Consider the following 21,581-nt stretch of genomic DNA (forward strand, 5'->3'; position numbering starts at 1 on the left):
CTCCAGTTTAATACGTTCACAGGATGTGTCAGACCTGCCTGCCTGCGTTCAGATGTAAAAAGCCCCCACTGCAGCAGAGTATCCAAACAGGGATGCTTCACTTATCCACTGGGTAAGCTAGGCACTGAGGGGGGGTACCTCATCAGGGAAAACCCAACCTGTTCAGCATGATGCAGAACAGTCTGCAAAATCCCCGGTTTTGGTATTTAAGATGAGGGCTGGGAATGAATCATCTCCTCACCACAGGAATGGGGAAGAGCCCCTCTAGGCTAAAGCTGGCATGCGCTGATGGAGGGGAGCAGACACATGTCCCTGTTGTTACTGGCTGCCAGATACAGCAGATTTTTTAGACATCTACATGATGGCTTTGGAAAATCTTGCCAGGACACACAGGGGCTTCTGTTAGAGTCTTTTGCTCTTTGTTGTTGTCTGTTACATTTCTCTCTCAATTCCTCTTCCCCAGGGGTGTATTCCCACAGGGCCTGCCTGATGAATATGCCTTTGTAGCCACCTTCAAATTCCGGAGGGCTTCCAGGAGAGAAGACTGGTATATTTGGCAGATTATCGACAAGTACGGCATTCCGCAGGTATGGGGCCCTTTCCAGCCTTCGGGAGCAGGCGTGTTTCGCACAAGCTGGTTATGCCGCTTTAACTCCTCACTTCCCCTTCCGAATGGACTGATGAGCATTCCTTTCGACTGACACACTTTCAGTTCGTTCTGCCGAAGAACTTTTGCCTTTAAAATTGGACACGGCCCATGGTTTATATTGGAAAGGAGGTTTGCTCCGGCAGTGGCTGAGGTTAGGAGGAAATGGGCAGAGAAAAGACATTCTCCTAATTTTTAAAAGCACTTTGAGTTTTTCAATAAGTTTATTTAGCTGGTTCTATATAGAAAAATTACTGCTTGCCCCAGAGTAGCGGGGATGGTCTCACGGTTAAAGCTCAGGACTGGGCCTCAGGAGAGGTGGCTTCTCTTCCTGACTCTGCCACAGACTTCCTGGGGACTTTGAGCAGGTTACTTAACATCCCTTTGCCTCAGTTTCCTCCCCTGTGAAATGGGCATAATAATGCTTCCCTACCTGGCATGGGGTTTGTGAAGGGGAATTCATTAATGTTTGTAAAGCACTTGCAGATCTTCAGATAGAAAGTGCTATAGCTGTACAGTCACGGAACCTAGCGAGCGCCCCCTCCTGGCCGCTCACTAAGATGGCTGTGACGGGGAATCCAAGTCTCTGCTGCTCTGGATCTCCAGGGGTTTCAAGCCTCTGGAGCCTCAGGAGGCTCCAGCAGTGGTTCCTTGGTTGGCCTTTGTGGAACATTTCCTGGGCACCAAATAGTCTGTTACCCCTTCTTGGAAATGGGGCTCTTCAGCTCACCTGCCCTAGGCCCCCCAAGACTAGCATTGACCTCCAATATACCCCTGTGACTTAAATACGCCCTGTCCCACAGCTCCATCTCAGAGGTGTGAAGCTTCCGGTTACAGTTTAACTCTCTCAGAGGCACACAGCAGTTGGGAAGCAGTTCACACACACTCTGACACTTTGCACAGAGTCAAATGCGTTTGTTCTTTTATACCTAAACATACAGAGCACAGAAGAGTGTGTATCACACAAAACAATACACACGACATTGGTCATTTTCGATCTCTCACACTTCACTTGGGAGTTCTCCGGGGCCACACATTGTTGTGCCCTGCCTTATGTATACTGTTACATGATGGGTGGTCCATCCCCCATGGAGTCCCTTTCCCAGCTTCTGTGACCTTGCTGTCTCCTGCCTCATGCTTCCTTTCTGGCTCTCCCTATTTCTCCGTGTTTCTTTATTTAAACCCCTCCTGGTGACCTTTTCTCTTTTGTTCTATTCCTGGTAAGTTTCCACTGTTCCTACCTTCCCCCCTTCATTCCAAGTCATAAGCTAGAATGGTTCTCCAAGGCTTGAACTGCTTTTTAGCATAATCTTTGTATAGTTAAAGTACTGTCATTAGCCTTAAGTATTTCCTTTTGTCCCTGTCTGGTGTGTACCAGCTACAAGACTTTGGTGGATCCACAAACATATAGACACTCATGATACTGCAGCTGTTCATAAGGCAACTTCACAGTATCAACCGGAATTCATAAGTTATACATACATACCCCCATTCATCGTGACTGCAATCTATCGTCTGTTGCCATATAGATTTTTTAACACCACACCATGTTGTCTTTTTTGTTTGCAGGGGTTTGGGGTTTTTTTTTGTTTTGCCTACTGCGTACATTTTACAAAAAGAAAAGGAGTACTAGTGGCACCTTAGAGACTAACCAATTTATTTGAGCATAAGCTTTCGTGAGCTACAGCTCACTTCATCGGATGCATTAAGTGAGCTGTAGCTCATGAAAGCTTATGCTCAAATAAATTGGTTAGTCTCTAAGGTGCCACTAGTACTCCTTTTCTTTTTGCGAATACAGACTAACACGGCTGCTACTTTGAAACCTGCGTACATTTTAGTTTGTTGTTACAGAGATACTTGTGATTCCTGAGTGGGCTGCCAGTGCTGATTTATTTAGCAGTGCTACATATTATTATTCCTTTGGATTTGAACTTCCAGAGGATGTGGAGAAATATTCAAGACACTCAGGCAGCACAGGGGATGGGTCTAGTATAAGAAGCTACTAGCTGGCTAGCTAGATTCTTAAGTCAGCCAGTGAACAAAGGTTAATATCATTATCTTGAAAAATTTTCAGCTGATCCTTGATAAAAGGACATGTTACTTATTGTGAAACCATTCTCCCTTCATTCCGAATCCTATATACCAGACAGTCAGTCATTTCCTGTTGTTCATAGCTGAAAAATTGACCCCCTGAAGTTTGGAAAGCGAAAAGCAATAGGCACTTTTGAAATTTTTACACAAGTCCCATTTTTAAAATGACTTTGACACTTAGAAGCCTTAAGTCTCATTGAAAGTTAATACGACGTAGGCTCCTAAATGCCTTAATCACTTTTGAAGATGGGACTTGGGCTCCTAGGTTACTTAGGTGCTTTAGAAAATGTTAACCTTCATATGCTTGCTCCTACATCCATGGCTTAATATGTACAGTACTTGAGCCGTCCAATGGAGGAATTATGAGAAACAATATGCTTGTAGCAATGGGCTTGGAAAGAGAGAGAGAGATAATTAGTGGGTGAAGTATGAATTCTGCAATGCTAGATGAAAAGGAGTACTTGTGGCACCTTAGAGACTAACCAATTTATTTGAGCATGAGCTTTCGTGAGCTACAGCTCACTTCATCGGATGCATACTGTGGAAACTGCAGAAGACATTATATGCACAGAGACCATGAAACAATACCTCCTCCCACCCCACTCTCCTGCTGGTAATAGCTTATCTAAAGTGATCATCAAGTTGGGCCATTTCCAGCACAAATCCAGGTTTTCTCACCCTCCGCGCCCCCCCCCCCCAAACTCACTCTCCTGCTGGTAATAGCCCATCCAAAGTGACCAGAAATGGCCCAACTTGATGATCACTTTAGATAAGCTATTACCAGCAGGAGAGTGGGGTGGGAGGAGGTATTGTTTCATGGTCTCTGTGCATATAATGTCTTCTGCAGTTTCTACAGTATGCATCCGATGAAGTGAGCTGTAGCTCACGAAAGCTCATGCTCAAATAAATTGGTTAGTCTCTAAGGTGCCACAAGTACTCCTTTTCTCTTCACAATGTATATGATAATCAAGGTGGGCCATTTCCTGCACAAATTCAGGTTCTCTCACCCCCTCACCCCCCTCCAAAAACCACAAACACAAACTCACTCTCCTGCTGGTAATAGCCTATCCAAAGTGACCACTCTCTTTACAACCTGCATGAAAATCAAGGTGGGCCATTTCCAGCACAAATACAGGTTTTCTCACCCCCCCCCCTTTTTTTTTTCCTCAAAAAACACACACACACAAACTCACTCTCCTGCTGGTAATAGCCTATCCAAAGTGACCACTCTCCCTACAATGTGCATGATAATCAAGGTGGGCCATTTTCAGCACAAATCCAGGTTTTCTCACCCCCCCACCCCCATACACACACAAACTCACTTTCCTGCTGGTAATAGCCTATCCAAAGTGACCACTCTCCTTACAACGTGCATGAAAATCAAGGTGGGCCATTTCCAGCACAAATACAGGTTTTCTCGCCCCCCCCCCCCTTGTGTTTGTGGTTTTTGGAGGGGGGTGAGGGGGTGAGAGAACCTGAATTTGTGCAGGAAATGGCCCACCTTGATTATCATACACATTGTGAAGAGAGTGGTCACTTTGGATGGGCTATTACCAGCAGGAGAGTGAGTTTGTGGGGGCGGGGGGCGGCAGAGGGTGAGAAAACCTGGATTTGTGCTGGAAATGGCCCAACTTGATGATCACTTTAGATAAGCTATTACCAGCAGGAGAGTGGGGTGGGAGGAGGTATTGTTTCATGGTCTCTGTGCATATAATGTCTTCTGCAGTTTCCACAGTATGCATCCGATGAAGTGAGCTGTAGCTCATGAAAGCTCATGCTCAAATAAATTGGTTAGTCTCTAAGGTGCCACAAGTACTCCTTTTCTTTTTGCGAATACAGACTAACACGGCTGTTACTCTGAAACCTGTCGCAATGCTAGATGTGATAGGCGTTTACCTAGTACAGATTAAACTGGGCTCTTTCTCTCTGATTTGAAAACTTGATTGAATTTGAGTCCAGTGACTCAGTACTCCTTCCTTCTTTGTCACTGCTTGGTCATTTTAGTCATAATGGTAGGTAATTTAGGCCATCATCTAATCCCTTTAACATGCCTTGTCTTTTCTCAATCTCATTTCCTATCCCATCTTCAGGCATGTCTCCCACACCCTGCCTATATCTCTTCCCCTTCCCCTCTGCTATTAGTAACTTTGACTCTGTAAAGCACTTTGGGGTACAGTTTATGAGAAAGGACAAGTGTACGGAGAATGAAGTTGTGTTTGTATCGGCAGCATTCTTTCTGTTGATTCTCAGGTCTCTATCCGGCTGGATGGAGAGAACAAAGCTGTGGAGTACAGTTCCATTGGGCTGACCAAGGACGCAGTACGCGTGGTCTTTCGAAATGCACGAGTCAGTGATTTGTTTGACCGCAGCTGGCATAAGATCGCACTCAGCATTCAATCCAAGAGCGTCTCCCTCTACATTGACTGCAAACTAGTGCAGACGTTGCCTATTGAAGACAGAGAAAATATTGACATTCAAGGGAAGACCGTGATTGGCAAGCGCCTGTATGACAGTGTACCCATAGACGTAAGTACTGAGTCTGCGGATTTATTCCCCGGGGGAATTATATCCATCTGTGCAAGGTTGGTGGGGTTTCTGGTGTCATACTCTCACCGAACCCTTTCTTTATTCACTGTCGTTTCCTGAATCTTTGCATTTGATTAACTGTCCGAGGGCTTGTCTACATTACCCACTGGATCGATGGGCAGTGATTGATCCAGTGGGGGTTGATTTATTGCATCTAGTCTAGATGCGATAAATCGAATGCCAAGCGCTCTCCCGTCGACTCCGGTACTCCACCGGAGCGAGAGGCGCAGGCGGAGTTGACGGGGGAGCATCAGCCATCGACTTACCGCAGTGAAGACACCGTGGTAAGTAGATCTAAGTACGTCAACTTCAGCTACATTATTCACGTAGCTGAAGTTGTGTAACTTAGATCGATCCCCACCCCCCCACCCACCCCAAGTGTAGACCAGACCTCAGAATGGCTGACATCTCATCAGATACCAGCGTTTCCATCTTCTAACCTGAGAGTACTGAAGTGTGCAGTACAGGGATACAAACAGGGGGCTCCATTTCATCCTTCCGGCCAGTCTGAGCTTGCCATTGCTAAACCCATGTCTGCAATCCTAGGTATCGCTCACCCACAAACATAATCGCCAAATCTACATAGTACCAAACAGCATCTGAATGTCTCTTTGCTGACCCAACCTGGCCCTACATGGGGTTTCATGTGTAGTAGTTAGAAGCAGGAAAGACTCATTAAATCACTGAGTCCTCTCCTGCAACATCAGAATACGGTCCTCACCACACCGAGAATAAATCCAGCATTAAATTAGTACCATGCTTGGTCTTAGAGAAAAGATCAAGATACTTACACTGGGCCTGGTTCTCTTCTTACATGCATGTAAATCAAGGCTAACTCCGTTGAAGGTATAAGGGGCCTGTGCAAAGTGAATGCCGTGTGCATGTAACATGACATAGTAGCATTTTACCCACGGGGGGGGCGGGGGGGGAATGACTGTGTGAGTTGAACACAATGAATGCCATTCTATCCAATTGAAATTGCAGGGGGACTATAGGTAGGCAGAATGTAACTTTCTAGATAGGAATTTGGCCAGGACACAGAGGTTAATATACACCCTTGTATTTTTTTGTAAAAAGCATCACAGGATCTTTAATGAACACAGAGAGTCAGGCTCTCATTAGCATAGTGCCCTGCACAGAATGCTGGGGTGTTGACAGAGACGGATGCGTGTCAGCTATGGAACCCCCAGAACCATTGTGATCTGGCCTTTGTCTGTATTGTTTGCACTCTTTGTATCGAAACACTAGGCACAAGTTGGCATTAATAATTCACAGCCTCTGAAATGTGGCCCTACTGTCTGTCTTTGTTTTCTAGTTTGATCTTCAGCGGATGGTAGTTTACTGTGATTCCCGACATGCTGAGCTGGAAACCTGCTGTGATATTCCCTCTGGACCAGTAAGATGTTGTTTTGTTTTTATATATATACCAAGACACTCTTAGTTTAGATCGATTATCCAAATAAGGGGTTGCAGCAGTGTGAGTCTGATGTTATAAAGGTGTTAGATCAAACCAATAGAATTGATAACATGACAGTGGTGAGTTTACTGGAAAAGAGAAATGTATTAAGCATTAAACCTTTCCATGTCCCTTTCCCCTGTCAAACTATCGTGGGAAAGAGGAAAATCTGAAGGGTTCAACTGCTGAATGAAGAATAACAATTGCACTTAAAAGGAGTCAGTGTGTTCCCTATTGCTGCTGTATGGAAAGAGCGCAGACAGCAACAGTTGCTAGTTAGTAGTCTCAGCCCACTTGCCAACGGACAGAGGTCTGCATTGCGAAAAACACCAGCACAGTGTGGAAGAAGCGTGCAGTGCCTCAGTCGCTGCTGTAGCTCCTGTTGGCATAAACAGGTTTGCAGGGTCCAGACTGGTACCTTTCACCAGCAGTTTTAAAAACCCCAAATCCAAAAAAACCCACTTGATTCTTCTGATCCCTAAGTCTCTGGAATTTGACACAGTTAGCAACATGTTTCAATAAATACCAATTTGGCTGCCATAAAGTGGATCAAAGGCCAACGAGATTTCGAGAAGGGAAGACCTGATAATGACATGAGCTGTTTGGTTTTAGTGCCAGGTGACGGTCGTGACTGAAGCGCCACCTGCTGAAATAAGACCCACTGTCGGCAGCGAACAAGTGGGCCCCCAACACACCCTCAACTGTTCCTGTCCTGCTGGAGAAAAGGTGAGTGTGACTCTGTTCTCTTTTGGGAGCCTTTGTTTCTTCTCCCTGGCTAGCCCCTTTGGTTTTGGGAGTAAGATCTGGTAGAGGACCTTGACCTGCAGCGCCAGGCAGGATCACAGACTCCTAGATTGTAAGCTTGTTGGGGAAAAGGACTGTGTTTTAGGGGTTTTGTCAGCACCCAGTTCATTGGATCTTGATCCAGATTGTGGCTTCTGGAGATCAACCTAGAAAATGAAGCAGCAATTGTTACCACCCCTTTTAAATACAGGTTTTGTAAGACATAATAGGAATAGGCTGGTAGGGTAAATGTGAGCCATGCAGAAACAATCCCTTTGCCTTTAGTGGAGTTGAGCCTGTTTAAATCAGCAGTGAATGTGGCCTTTAAGATGTTAGCACTGCTGCAATACTTTCGTTGCTGACTTTTTTCTTTTAGTGTGTCATTGCTCAAACCTTGAGGATGTGTAGCTTCTCGTCCATTGCCCGCTGAAATGGACTCTTCCATTGTGGGGCTCTTTCTAATGTCTCTGGTGTGCCCTTAGTGTGCTGGCATGTAGTGAGAAGAGCAGTCTCCAAATAGTCTCCTTGTTCTCTCTTTAGGGTGAGAGGGGCCCAGCTGGCCCTGAAGGTCCTAGAGGTCCAAAGGTCAGTAGTATGTTTTCCATTTTGTCTATTTAAAAATACCATATGAGGTGCTGGGTTATTCTCTATGACAGTCCAATTAACTAACAGCAGACAAGAGAAGGGTTGGATGTGTCCAAGGTGGGCTATGGGGAATGCAGTAGTTAGTGTGCGTGTCTTGACTATGCTCACCCCCAAGTTTCACTGAAGTGGCTTTATGTAGCTTCTAGAAGCACTAACATACAACATTTTTGTTTCTACATTGGCTGTTTCTCAAACGAGTGTTATCCACGAGGCTGACATCACAACTTCGATGGCGAGTCTTCAGTAATTCTGCACTGTCCCCAAGCTAAAAGGCCACATCATTACTGTTCATCATCCACCAGAACTTTACTGAGACAGGGGTAGGAGAATGGAGCCCTGTAATCCAGTATCCCAGCAAGAGCATTTGAATCATGGGGTGAAGTTAAATATGGGCTATATTTCTAATTAGGTTTCTTCTTAGAATGCACAGAGTAAACCAAACATTCTTTCCCCCGATGATTCTATATCCTACTTAGCTGGATGATGCTGACTTCTCATGAAGTGTGAGAGGGAGCTCACTTATGCTGTATGGTAAGGTTAAAATCCCAAAGCCTGGCTTTTTGGAGAGGCTTGCTGTACTGTCAATAGTTAAATGTTTCCGGGATGCCAAAAGAAATACTTTGGGTATATATTTTCTGCAGGGGCAAATGGAGACAGGCTTGTTGACTTTAATCTGCACCTGTTTAAAATGGCTGAGAATTTGGCCCGTTGTTTCCATGGGACTATAAATAGCCCCATTCCTATTTTCATCTGTGACAGCTTAAGTGATGATGGGCTATTCTTCAGAATGACAGAACCATGAGAAATGAGTGTGAGAAGAACACAAAAGGATGGCAATGATAAAACAAAAGAAAGAAAATGTATGTTGTCTCATCCACTGGCACAGCCCTGCAACAGACTCCAGAAACACTAGTGACTATCCCACTTCACTCTCAGTAAAATGATGTGAACACAGTTCTGTAGATGGAGGATTGAATAGCAAGCCTTATTCACTGATCTACAGCTAGTAATCACCTGGCTTTGATGTTCCACAACCCATGTGCATCCAAGGACCTATAAGGTTTGTGTAATAGTGATCTAATGAGCTGTGCACAGATGCAGGAGTTGGGGACTCTTGAATTTTAATCCAAGCTCTGCTGATGAATCACTGTGTGGGAGAGGGGAGGTTATTTAGCCTCCCTTACACTTATCTTACCTATCCACTAAATAGAGCTAATTTTTTGTGCCTGCCTCACAGGGATGCTGTGAAGATTAATTAGTAAATGGATGTGAAGCCCTTTATGGCATTTGTGGACCAGTTAATATCTAGGCTAGACTGTTGGTCTTTAGGCAGCCCAAAGGAGAGTATCCCCTCTCCACCAGCCTGTACATGTGTAAGGCCAACAGACCCGGGTCGTTGGTGGGCGGGATCGAACCTGGGGCCTCTGGAGCTTAAAGCATGAGCCTCTACCACATGAGCTAAAAGCCAACTGCCTCTTACCTAAGGCTGTAAAGCAGACTTATTTAATTCTCTCTCTAAGTGGTCTTGGTGCCATTATCACTACAAAAGTTTTTTTCTCCTGAGCTGATAATAGCTCATCTTAATTAATTAGCCTCTTACAGTTTGTATGGCAACTTCCACCTTCTCTGTATGTGTTTCTTCTTACTATATGTTCCATTCTATGCATCCGATGAAGTGGGCTGTAGCCCACGAAAGCTTATGCTCTACTACATTTGTTAATCTCTAAGGTGCCACAAGTACTCCTTTTCTTTTTGCGAATACAGACTAACACGGCTGCTACTCTGAAACCTGCACTTATTGTGACATTGTCTGACTCCTGTGAATATTCCATGGAACTGAGCGAAAATCAGAAAGTGGGGAGGAAGTTTAACCTTCTATTTTTCTTCAGTTTAAATCCCATAACCCAGGGCAAACCATGGAACTCGTAGAGATTAGAGAAAGGAAAAGCTCCTTTAGAGGTGATTGTCTCTGCCTCAGCCCACTATGTTGTCAAAGTGAGGGTAATGTACTGTGACACTGAATGTTTTGTTTTGGAAGGAGATGTAGCAACAAAAAAAATTAGAGAAAGAAGCAGAAACAGACTTGGAAGAATCAGCTTGTGTACAGGGCTGACTGAGTTTGGTTGTTAATGTGCTGCAGAATACAATTGTTATAACACCATCTTTATTTAATTATTCTTGGATGCAGCATGCTTTTCACACCTATTTTCATAGGATTCTAAGGCCAGCAAGGAACACTGCGATCATCTAGCCTGACCTCCTGTATAACACAGGCCATAAACTTCCCTGAATTAATTCCTGTTTCCTAGAGCAGATCTTTCAGAAAAATAAAGATCCAATCTTGATTTAAAAGTTGTCAGTGATGGAGAATCCACCACAACCCATGTAAGTTGTTCCAAGGGTTAATTACCCTCCCTGTTAAAAATGTGCACCTTCTTACTGGTCTAATTAAAGAATTAGACTTCATCGCATCTGTCTGGGTTGTCTCCATCAGAGAAAGTATGTGTCCCAACAAGGGGCTCAGTAAGTGATGGAGCTGAACACTTCTTAGTTACAAGTGTGGACAAGGGCAAATTGAATTCAGCACCATCTCAGAAATCATGGTTAAATCCCATTTTATCCAGAATGGGGAAATCTTGGGCTGCTGCAAGATCTATTGTAGCTAGCTCTACGCTGTTCCTTCCCAGTTATGGTGACCATATTTCCCTATGCTGAATACAGGACACCTGGTATAATTACTCGTATTCAAGCGAGTTCAATGGCAACCAATCAGAACTATGCCATACAAACATTCAAATTCACATCAAGTTGACTGAGCCCCTGTTAAAAAGAAATACTGTGTAGCTGGATTATTTTTATTTACGTTCTTGTCTTTTAGGGTTCACAGAGGGAGGGGTGACACACACACACCCCTACCTCCCCCCCCACACACATGGGGAGAGGTGACCCACACACACTTCCGTACACCTCTCTCACATGGGGTGGGGGGGTGACCGACCAACTGACCTGACCCTCCCTGCCTGGCCTTCTCTGCCCTCCATGCCTTGCTGGGCCCCCGGGATGGAGCGCCTCTCCTGGTACCTGGTGCTGCATCTTCCCAAGGCAATGGGGTGGGGGTGGGGCCGTGGGATCACATGCCCCCCCCCCCACGCGATTTCTGCCAGGGTTCACACCAGAATGTGGCCAGCAGCAGCCTTTCAGCACTGTGCAGGAGGGAAGGGACGGGAGCTGCTTCCAGTCGCAGGGGAGGCGGCGGGGGCGGGGGGGCGGGGGAAGGGATGACCTGGCCTGTGTCTTTTCAGAGCTCATTTCTTCCTTCCCCACCATCATGGCTGGAAGCAGTTTGTCCCTTCCTGCCTGCACAATGTCCTAAGGCAGCTAACACCTCCAGGCTGCTGCTGACCACCAACATATCCCAGCTGCCTCCTGTCCCCACAGCTACAGCAAGGGCAGGAAGGGGTTAAGCCCTAGGGATGCAGTGTGCACCAGGGCCCGGGGAACCTGACTGCATGAGCTTCAGTGAACTCAGCCAGAGAGGTGGCTCAGCAGGGAAGGGTGCTTGGGGATGGAGTAGCCTCATGCTCCCTGGGGGCAGGACCTGAGGGGTTGGGCTGGGTGAAGAGGGTACTAAGCTCCTGCCTCTGGGGCTGCTGCAAGCCTGCAGGTTTGGGGAACGAACAGGCTGGAAATCGCTTCCCGCCCTCGCTCCAGAGCTTAGCTGAGGGGCCGAGAGGCTTCCCCACCATGCCAGCGCTGTGTGGGGCTTTGGCACATGCAGGGCTTGGCTCCTCCTGGCCAGCGCCCCAAGCTGGAGGTCTTGGGCTTCCCCGAGGGCGCCAGCCCAGCCAGAGGCAGTGGGGAAAGGGAGGAGTCTGCTGGCCAGGCTGTTGATGAGCTGAGTGCTCTGACGGGGGTTGGTTCTCCACACAGAGCTGGGAGCGGGACGTGCCCCACCGGAAGGGATATGGAGGAGCAGCGGGGCTGGGGGTGGGGGGCGCAAAGGGCAAAGCAGGGAGAGGACAGCGAGAGGGGGAACAGGTAAAAGGCTGATGGGTGGGCAACAGAGGCAACACGTAACCGGCCGCCGCCTGGCACCTGCCTGCACTCACCAACCACTGCAGCACGAAGCCAGTGCCTGCTGGAAATGGGATGGGAGCGGGGCCCTTCTGGCTGAGAGCCGGCATGCAGCAGGGGCTGCGCTGATGGACCAGCAGGGAGAGTGGCTGGCCCCGTGCACTGGATCTTTGCCCCGCCACCAGCCTTGCACACCCACCCCCATCATTGGCCACTGGACACCCCCCCCGACCCATTTACTCCTGGTGGGCAGGTGGCTGGTGAGCAGGGATCCGGCCAGCAGCAGGACCCGCCAGTACTGATGGGGGCGAGACAGAAAATACGGGACAATCTGCCCGTTTTTAAGAAAAAGTCGAGACACAGGCAGGAGGACTTAAATACAGCACTGTCCCTTTAAAAACAGGATGTCTGGTCACCCTATTCCCAGTCCCTCCTGGAGTAGGATGTAGGAGTCCAGCAACCCCTGACTGATGTAAGAGCTTCCAGCAAGAGGAGCCTTGAGGTTGCTCTGAGTTGTGGTAGGGGCTGAACTGGCCCCTGTCCGTGATTGGGGTGTAGAAGAGCATTCAAACCCATCTTTGTTTTTACCCCTAAATGACACAGAATTCAGCTCCAGAGCTGGTAGGAATTTTCTGAACAAAAACAAAACAAAAATCTGGATTTTTCACAAATATATATATTTTTTATTTTTCTAGTTTTTATGGATAAAATGGGAAAATGGAAAAAAAACCCCACATTTTTTCAGTGTATCGCTTTTCTTTTCCTCCTCTTTCTCATTTTCCCCTTTCCCTTTCTTGCTGCCTTTTTCAAAATAGAAAAAGGGGGGCCAGGGAAGAAAACCCCACAACATGGAAAAAAACAAAACCTAAAATTTTCTGAAACCAAAATGTTCACGACAAATTCGGAGTAAGTGAAAAATGGTTCCTTTTTGGAACCGACAAAACAGAGATGACTGACATTTTTGAAATTTTTCATTATTTCCCCCCTTTTTTGAACTATTTTAACAACTAAGGGATAGAGCTCTCGGGATCTAATGCAGCCCACATTTCAAAGGCTGGGAATCCTCACTGTATTGAAAAGGAATTGTAAAGGTAAGGCCTTCTGAGGGTGCTCAAGGGAGACATCTTTTTGCCTTGACATTGCCCCTTCGAGGATTCCATGCGTATTTTAAAATCCACGACTGCATATAAATCATACACCAACACCCAAGCTTCCCATGTACTGGAAACAAAGTGATGCATGGGTGGGCTTTCTGATTGCAGCAGCACCTGCTCTGTTGCTAGCTGTTAAGTTGGGGCTTTGAGGAATGTGGGCTTCAGTATTGGGAGACAAATCTTTGATACACTTAAATAACAAAGACACATTTGAAATATTGAATATACAAATGTTAACGTGGGGCAACTGTTGAGTTGAATCAATTCTTAGGCACAATCAGCAATGGCCGTGTGCCTTTCGGAAGAGCAATATACTTTATAGTCTTGTGGTGCTCACATCCCTTTCCTCTCCTGCAGGGAGAAAGTGGCAGCCAAGGACTTCCTGGTCTAAAAGGAGAAAAAGGAGACTCGGTAAGTCAGAGCTGTCAGAGGCTGACTGATCTTGTAGTGGAATATGAGCGATGGGAAAATGGCTGTTCTCTTACTGATTGCATGGGGCTTATGGTACTGTGAAAGGAGTTTGGCTTACTGAGCGGTCCCTCATGGCCAGAGTTCTATTTTCAGCAGACTCCCTCTGTTCTTTGTCTTCATGGCCCCTTAGGTTATATCTGCCCTGCAGTTAGACACCCATGGCTGGTCTGGGTCAGCTGACTTGGGCTTGCAGGGCTCAGGCTGCAGGACAGTGAAATTGCTGTGTAGATATTTGGTTTGGAGCCCAAGCTCTGAATCCTGACAAGGGGGAAGGGTCCCAGAGCTCGGGCTACTCCAGCCTGAGCCTGAACATCTACACTGCAGTTCTATAGCCCGGCAGCATGAGCTCAGCTGACACAGGCCAACCATGGGTGTTTAACTGCAGTGCAGACATACCTTTATGGACCCACCACAGCCTTCCTTGTAAGTCCTACCACCCTCCACTTGGGGCTTTTTAATGACCGCAAACAGTCCCACTGATAACGTCCATCACTGCAATCCAAAGATTCCCACATATCTCTGGCTCTTCAACCATCTACAAAGAGCTCTTTCCCTGCCATAGTATAAGTGTCTCTCCCTGGAGTTTAGCCTTCTGGCTCTGGCTTCCTTCTCTTGCCAGTGTTTCCTGTGTTCTAAGGGAGAAGGCCCTGTCTATATACTGTCCTCCTCCAGGGAGTTCCTCCCAGTTGGCTGGAAGAGAGGAGAGCCCTGCCCCACCCTATACTACAGGATTTCACATCCCAGTGTCCTAACTACCAAGGACTGCTTCTTCTCGTCCACTACCAGGCCATTTCCTGGGCCGTTGATCCTTCCAGCTCCCTGGAATGGAGTCTTCTGGCCCACTCTGCTCTTCAAGGGTCAGTATTCTCCATGCAGCTTGTGCTCATCCTCCGAGCAGGGATGATATTCACCCTTCTAGTGTCAGTCAGCTGATGCCATTCTCTGTGCGTTTCAATGCTTTGTCACTCAACCCGACAGCTAGTTGGCCTGTTGTTGGCCTTTTAGTTCAAATGTGTGAATTGGATACATTGACTGCATAGCACATCCAGGAGGGACACTGTGGTGCATTGACATACAAAGGAAAGAGTCGATCTTTGCTGTTTACATTAAGGTGACATTGGGATCTCATTTCAATCAGTTGCTCCTGATAAAAAATGCCACCCTCTGGCTCATTATTTAATAGAGAAAAAAGTCTGGGTTTTTAACGGCGATCAGGACTAATTAAAGCTGAGAGTATCTCTGTTTTTGGAAGCTTAATGTCATAAATATTAACTAACATCTTATGTAGAATAAGGGATAAGTGTGGTCTGGTGCTTGAAATGCAGATACTGGGGTTCAGAAGGTCTCGGTTGTTGTCTGAACTGGGGAAGTCACTTGACCTGTTTGTGCTGCCCTGTTATATAGGTATAATAATATTGATCTATATAATAAGTGCATCTTTAATTAAATAAAAAAGTGTAACTCTGAAGAAGCGTAGGTAATTTCCTAAGCAACCACATGATTTTGTTGTTGCACATCCTGTCTTCCTCTCCCACCAGGGTTTATCTCCATCTCGCCTTATGTTTTGTCTGAACTTCGCTCCTGATCCTGAAGTTGGACCCACAGGGACAGACCCTTGCACCTCTGTGGGCCAATTGCAGGACCATGACCTTAGATTATAAACTATTCCAGAGCAGGATCTCTGTCTTGTGCTTTTCTTCAAGTAAAGGGCCATGCACATATGCACCTGTATAAATAAAGAATAATAAAATCTACACGGGTGTTTTGACAATTAATATTTATAAAGTGCTTTGAGATCTTTGAATAAAAGTTGCAATGTAGCATTATTATATATTAAATTTACCTTCCCTCTCCTTTCTAGGGCAGAGGAGCATATGGCAGAGGACAGAAGGGAGAACAGGTATGGTGATATTGTTAATTATACAACACAGTTAGATCATAGCTCACTCCATGACTTTGTTTAGCTCAAATTCTAATTTTGGAACCCATGGGAGCTTCCAGAGTAAGACCTGCAGGAGGGAGACCATTATGAAGAAAGAAAATTCAGGAGATACACACTGGTTGGATTTTAGTAAAGGAAGTGATATACTTTCTCGCACACACTTCATCAGAAATGTTAAGATTTGTCACTGCTTTGCCCCTGGGGTAGTCTCAGTTCCCGCTGAGCAAAGTGTGTTTAAATGCAATCACATCAGAATGGTAACACTCACTTGGACAAGTGGGAAGGACTACACAAGGAGCAATGCAATGGAGAATCAGGCTTCGTCTAATGGATCAAAAACTGGCTCAAGAAACGTGAACAAAAGGTACTGATAAGTGGCAGTGCATTGATTTTTACAGAGGTATCCGAGTACTGAAGGGACTCACACATAGTCCCATCTTATCAAATATTTTCATTAATCTGAAAGAGGGAGAAAACTGCATGTTCATGTTATTGCAAATATTAATAAGGACAGAGAAATAGAGTCTAGAGAAGTTAAAAATATGGATGCAAAGTAACAAAATGAGATTCACTTGGAGAAATGCTTTGTTTTCTATCTGGGAAAATATATTCAGTGGAAATCAGGAATGGCTAATGAAGCATGGTGAGGATAGTGCTTGGCAAACTAGACATGGGTTTCTAGGTTATATGGCAGCCAAAACAGTCAATGCAAATTTAGGCTGCATAGGCAAAGCATGACATTATGGAGGAGAGAGATAATAGTCCAACTCTATCCCTGTGTTACAATCATACTGAGAATATCACACTCAGTCTCGGCACCAGAATGACACTGACAAACTGGAGAACATAGAGATGAGCAAGAAAAAAAGATTGAGGGCTGAAGGTATCGCCCAATGTGGAAAGATTAAAAGAGCCAAATGTGCCTAGCCTGGCTAAGTGATAATTCTGGGGGGACATGGAGAAACTCTACAAATATTTGATCATTAGTGGAGGAATGGAAATAATTAATTAGGGTGGTACCAGGGGATAATGGGATGAAATGGAGAAGGAAGACATAAAGTGTGCGGACCATGAGATGTTTGATAGAGTAAGGAGTAATGGTCTCAAGTTATAGTGGGGGAGGTTTAGGTTGGATATTAGGGAAAAGCTTTTTCACTAGGAGGGTGGTGAAGCGCTGGAATGGGTTACCTAGGGAGGTGGTAAAATCTCCTTCCTTTGAGGTTTTTAAAGTCAGGCTTGACAAAGCCCTGGCTGGGATGATTTAGTTGGGGATTGGTCCTGCTTTGAGCAGGGTGTTGGACTAGATGACCTCCTGAGGTCCCTTCCAACCCCGATATTCTATGATTCTATGACTCTATGTAATAGTCTGCTGAACTCTCAAAGGAAACAGTGGGCATCACATTGCTTGGACTATTTAAAACTATATTGGACAATTCATTAGTAAATGTCCTGTAGGGAAGAATCCTGCACTGGCAGGGAGAGATGGAGTTTATTACCATTTGAACCTTCTTATCTCTACTTTCTCTGATTATAATCTATTGATCATATATATCCGAAATGCACCATTTGACCTTCTTACATTGCAAAGTAAGGTTGCTTATTAAAGAAATGTTACTAAGGCAGCCTATAGACATGGGAAGAATGTAGGGCAAATTTCTGCAGTGATATACATGCAAACTTTCCCACTGACAAGCAGAATTTGGCCTATGATAGACATTCTAGATTCACAATAAGAAAAGGGGTACTAGTGGCACCTTAGAGACTAACCAATTTATTTGAGCATAAGCTTTCATGAGCTACAGCTCACTTCATCAGATGAAGTGAGCTGTAGCTCACGAAAGCTTATGCTCAAATAAATTGGTTAGTCTCTAAGATGCCACTAGTACTCCTTTTCTTTTTGCGAATACAGACTAACACGGCTGCTGCTCTGAAACCTAGATTCACAATGCAGTCTTTAGAAATCAGCCAGTGTTTTTCATGTGGCAAGGGTCACTTGGCCCTGATTAAAACCGTTATATTTAGTATGTTGGTGCTGTAGTAGAAATAAGGTCTGATCCGGTCAAGAAGGATCTGAATGGTAGGAAGTGCCACCTCCTGCCTTTGTCACCCTACTGAGGAATACGGTGAGCATGCAAGTTTTGATTGAAAACCGGATACAACATCTGTGCTGAACTTCTCTGGTTAGGTAGCCAAGGGGCATCCTTGATAGCTGCCCACCAACATGTGTGCATAAAGATCCACGAATTTATGGCTAGTTAGCTCTGTGTATTTGGTACGTTCGCCAGCAGAGGCAGTCAGTGGGCCTGCATTTAGTAACAAAGGAGCTGCGTTTTGTATATTTGCCCATAGAGAACATGGGCATGGTCTAGGCATGTTTTGGTAGAGTTCTTGGTGGAGGGTGTGTCTCTGCTGAGCAGGGCTGGCATGTTTGACAGCAGGAGGAGAATGTGCTATTGCTGAGCATGTCCACTGATTAAGTAGCAGAAGAGCTGACACCTGCCCGGCGTGACTTTTGAGATCAGCAGCACAGAAGGTGTGGGTCTGCTGAGTGTGGCTGATGCATGTAGCAATAGTGGAACGGGGTATGCGTATGTCAGAAGAAGGGGTGCTGGTGTGATTGAAGTAACTGGCACATTTGGCAGCGGAAGTGTCACGTGCCTAACCATGCTAGATATACTGTGTACTCCCAGCAGAAGAGGAAGAGAGCGTGTGTATGTTTCACTGAAAAGGTTCACTGACCTGGTATACCTGGCATCAGAGGACTCGCACACCTCCTGGCATGTTTTCCCTTTGCCCCCAAAATGGTGGAATAAAACACCTCTCTCTGTCCCTTCGTCTCGACCATGATAGCTTTATATTTACCTGTTATCGCTCAAGAAGGAGATCTTGAAGTCAATGCGGATACTTCTCTGAAAACATCCACTCAATGTGCTGGAGCAGCAGTCAAAAAAGCAAACAGAATGCTGGGAATCATTAAGAAAGGGGTAGATAATAGGACAGAAAATATCATGTTGCTGCTATATAAATCCATGGTACGCCCACATCTTGAATACGGCGTGCAGATGTGGTCACCCCATCTTAAAAAAAGATATATTGGAATTGGAAAAGGCTCAGAAAAGGACAACAAAAATGATTAGGGGTATGAACGGCTTCCATAGGAGGAGAGATTAATAAGACTGGGACTTTTCATCTTGGAAAAGAGATGGCAAAGTGGAGATATGATTGAGGTTTTATAAAATCATGACTGGTGTAGAGAAAGTAGATAAGGAAGTGTTATTTACTCCTTCTCATAACACAAGAACTAGGGGTCACCAAATGAAATTAATAGTCAGCAGGTTTAAAACAAATAAAAGGAAGTATTTCTTCACACAATGCACAGTCAACCTGTGGAACTCCTTACCAGAGGATGTTGTGAAGGCCAAGACCATAACAGGATTCAAAAAAGAACTAGATAAATTCATGGAGGATAGGTCCATCAATGGCTATTAGCCAGGATGGGCAAGAATGGTGTCCCCAGCCTCTGTTTGCCAGAAGCTGGGAATCAGCGACAGGGATGGATCACTTGATGATTACCTGTTCTGTTCATTCCCTCTGGGGCACCTGGCACTGGCCACTGTCGGAGGACAGGATACTGGGGTGGATGAACCTCTGGTCTGACTCAATAGGGCCACTCTTATGTTCTTACTTGCACTTCTGGGATTGTGGGCCGTTAAACCTGCTGGTGGCGAGTAAATGGAGTAAATGCCAGTGTAACTCTACTGACATCGATCAGGACATGGAGCATCTTTATATTTCAATATAGTACAGCGCCAAGTACATTACTGATGACAAACCAACAAACAACAACCCTGGCTGAAATCCTCCGCTCTGCATTGGAAAGTTTAGGAATACGAGTTTATTTGATTTAGAAAATGAGAGCATTCATAATGAAAGCTGAAACGGCATCCTTAACTTGCCCTGTTTTGCCTAGGTATTACAGGGATGACTTGTGTGTTGTACCTTCGGGTACTGAAGTAGGTATGTACAAACCAGGAGAGTGACAGACACAGTGCCCAGGCCTTGTGCCCCAAATATTACATTGTAATCACAAAATTTGAACTTGTACACACAAGCAGTTAATTGCATGTGCAAACAGGTGTGCTTGTATAATCCACTGTTCAGTATGTGTCACACTTCCCACTCTGTGTCTGATTTGCACAGATGAGTCTGTTTCAGCTGCCAGCTATGGGAGTTAGTCCTTTAGTTCAAGCTATAGACATTCATGAAGTCCTAGGTACAAACTTAGGTCACTAGCAAGGTGGATGTTACACTTATCCATAAAAAGAACCTTGTGGCACCTCAGAGACTAACAAATTTATTTGAGCATAAGCTTTCGTGGGCTACAGCCCACTTCATCGGATGCATAGAATGGTAGAATGGAACATATAGTAAGAAGATATATACATACAGTGAAGGTGGAAGTTGCCATACAAACTGTAAGAGGCTAATTAATTAAGATGAGCTATTATCAGCAGGAGAAAAAAACTTTTGTAGTGATAATCAAGATGGCCCATTTAGACAGTTGACAAGAAGGTGTGAGGATACTTAACATGGGGAAATAGATTCAATATGTGTAATGACCCAGCCACTCTCAGTCTCTATTCAAACCCAAGTTAATGGTATCTAGTTTGCATATTAATTCAAGCTCAGCAGTTTCTCATTGGACTCTGTTTTTGAAGCTTTTCTGTTGCAAAATTGCCACCCTTAAGTCTTTTACTGAGTGGCCAGATAAGTTGAAGTGTTCTCCTACCGGTTTTTGAATGTTATGATTCCTGATGTCTGATTTGTGTCCATTTATTCTTTTGCGTAGAGACTGTCCGGTTTGGCCAATGTACATGGCAGAGGGGCATTGCTGGCACATGATGGCATATATCACATTGGTAGATGTGCAGGTGAACAAGCCCCTGATGGCGTGGCTAATGTGATTAGGTCCTATGATGGTGTCACTTGAATAAATATGTGGACAGAGTTGGCATCGGGCTTTGTTGCAAGGATAGGTTCCTGGGTTAGTGGTTTTGTTGTGCGGTGTGTGGTTGCTGGTGAGTATTTGCTTCAGATTGGGGACTGTAAGCGAGCACTGGCCTGTCTCCCAAGATCTGTGAGAATGAGGGATCATTTTTCAGGATAGGTTGTAGATCTTTGATGATGTGCTGGAAATGTTTTAGTTGGGGGCTGAAGGTGACAGCTAGTGGCGTTCTGTTATTTTCTTTGTTGGGCCTGTCCTGTAGTAGGTGACTTCTTCTGGCTCTGTCAATCTGTTTCTTCACTTCCGCAGGTGGGTATTGTAGTTGTAAGAATGCTTGATAGAGATCTTGTAGGTGTTTGTCTCTGTCTGAGAGGTTGGAGCAAATGCGGTTGTATCTTAGAGCTTGGTTGTAGACAATGGATCGTGTGGTGTGTCCTGGATGGAAGCTGGAGCCATGTAGGTAAGTATAGTGGTCGGCAGGTTTCTGGTATAGGGTGGTGTTTATGTGACCATCGCTTATTAGCTCCATAGTGTCCAGGAAGTGGATCTCTTGTGTGGACTGGTCCAGGCTGAGGTTGATGGTGAGATGGAAATTGTTGAAATCATGGTGGAATTCCTCAAGGGCTTCTTTTCCATGGGTCCAGATGATGAAGATGTCATCAATGTAGCGCAAGTAGAGTAAGGGTGTTAGGGGACAAGAGCTGAGGAAGCACTGTTCTAAGTCAGCC

General features: G+C 45.3%; 1 protein-coding gene across 1 annotated transcript in view; it reads left to right on the plus strand.

Moving 5' to 3' along the window:
* The window catches only part of COL22A1 (collagen type XXII alpha 1 chain), a 325,582-nt gene that overhangs the window by 123,901 nt on the left and 180,100 nt on the right, over positions 1–21,581 (plus strand). The window contains exons 6-12 of the mRNA XM_037892981.2: positions 464–587; positions 4,988–5,263; positions 6,639–6,719; positions 7,392–7,505; positions 8,103–8,147; positions 13,793–13,846; positions 15,768–15,806. Of these exons, the coding sequence (XP_037748909.2) occupies positions 464–587; positions 4,988–5,263; positions 6,639–6,719; positions 7,392–7,505; positions 8,103–8,147; positions 13,793–13,846; positions 15,768–15,806 (733 nt within the window). The remainder of the gene's footprint in view (positions 1–463; positions 588–4,987; positions 5,264–6,638; positions 6,720–7,391; positions 7,506–8,102; positions 8,148–13,792; positions 13,847–15,767; positions 15,807–21,581) is intronic.

The sequence above is a fragment of the Chelonia mydas genome, chromosome 2 (genome assembly GCF_015237465.2).
Source record: "Chelonia mydas isolate rCheMyd1 chromosome 2, rCheMyd1.pri.v2, whole genome shotgun sequence".
Classification (NCBI taxonomy): domain Eukaryota; kingdom Metazoa; phylum Chordata; order Testudines; family Cheloniidae; genus Chelonia; species Chelonia mydas.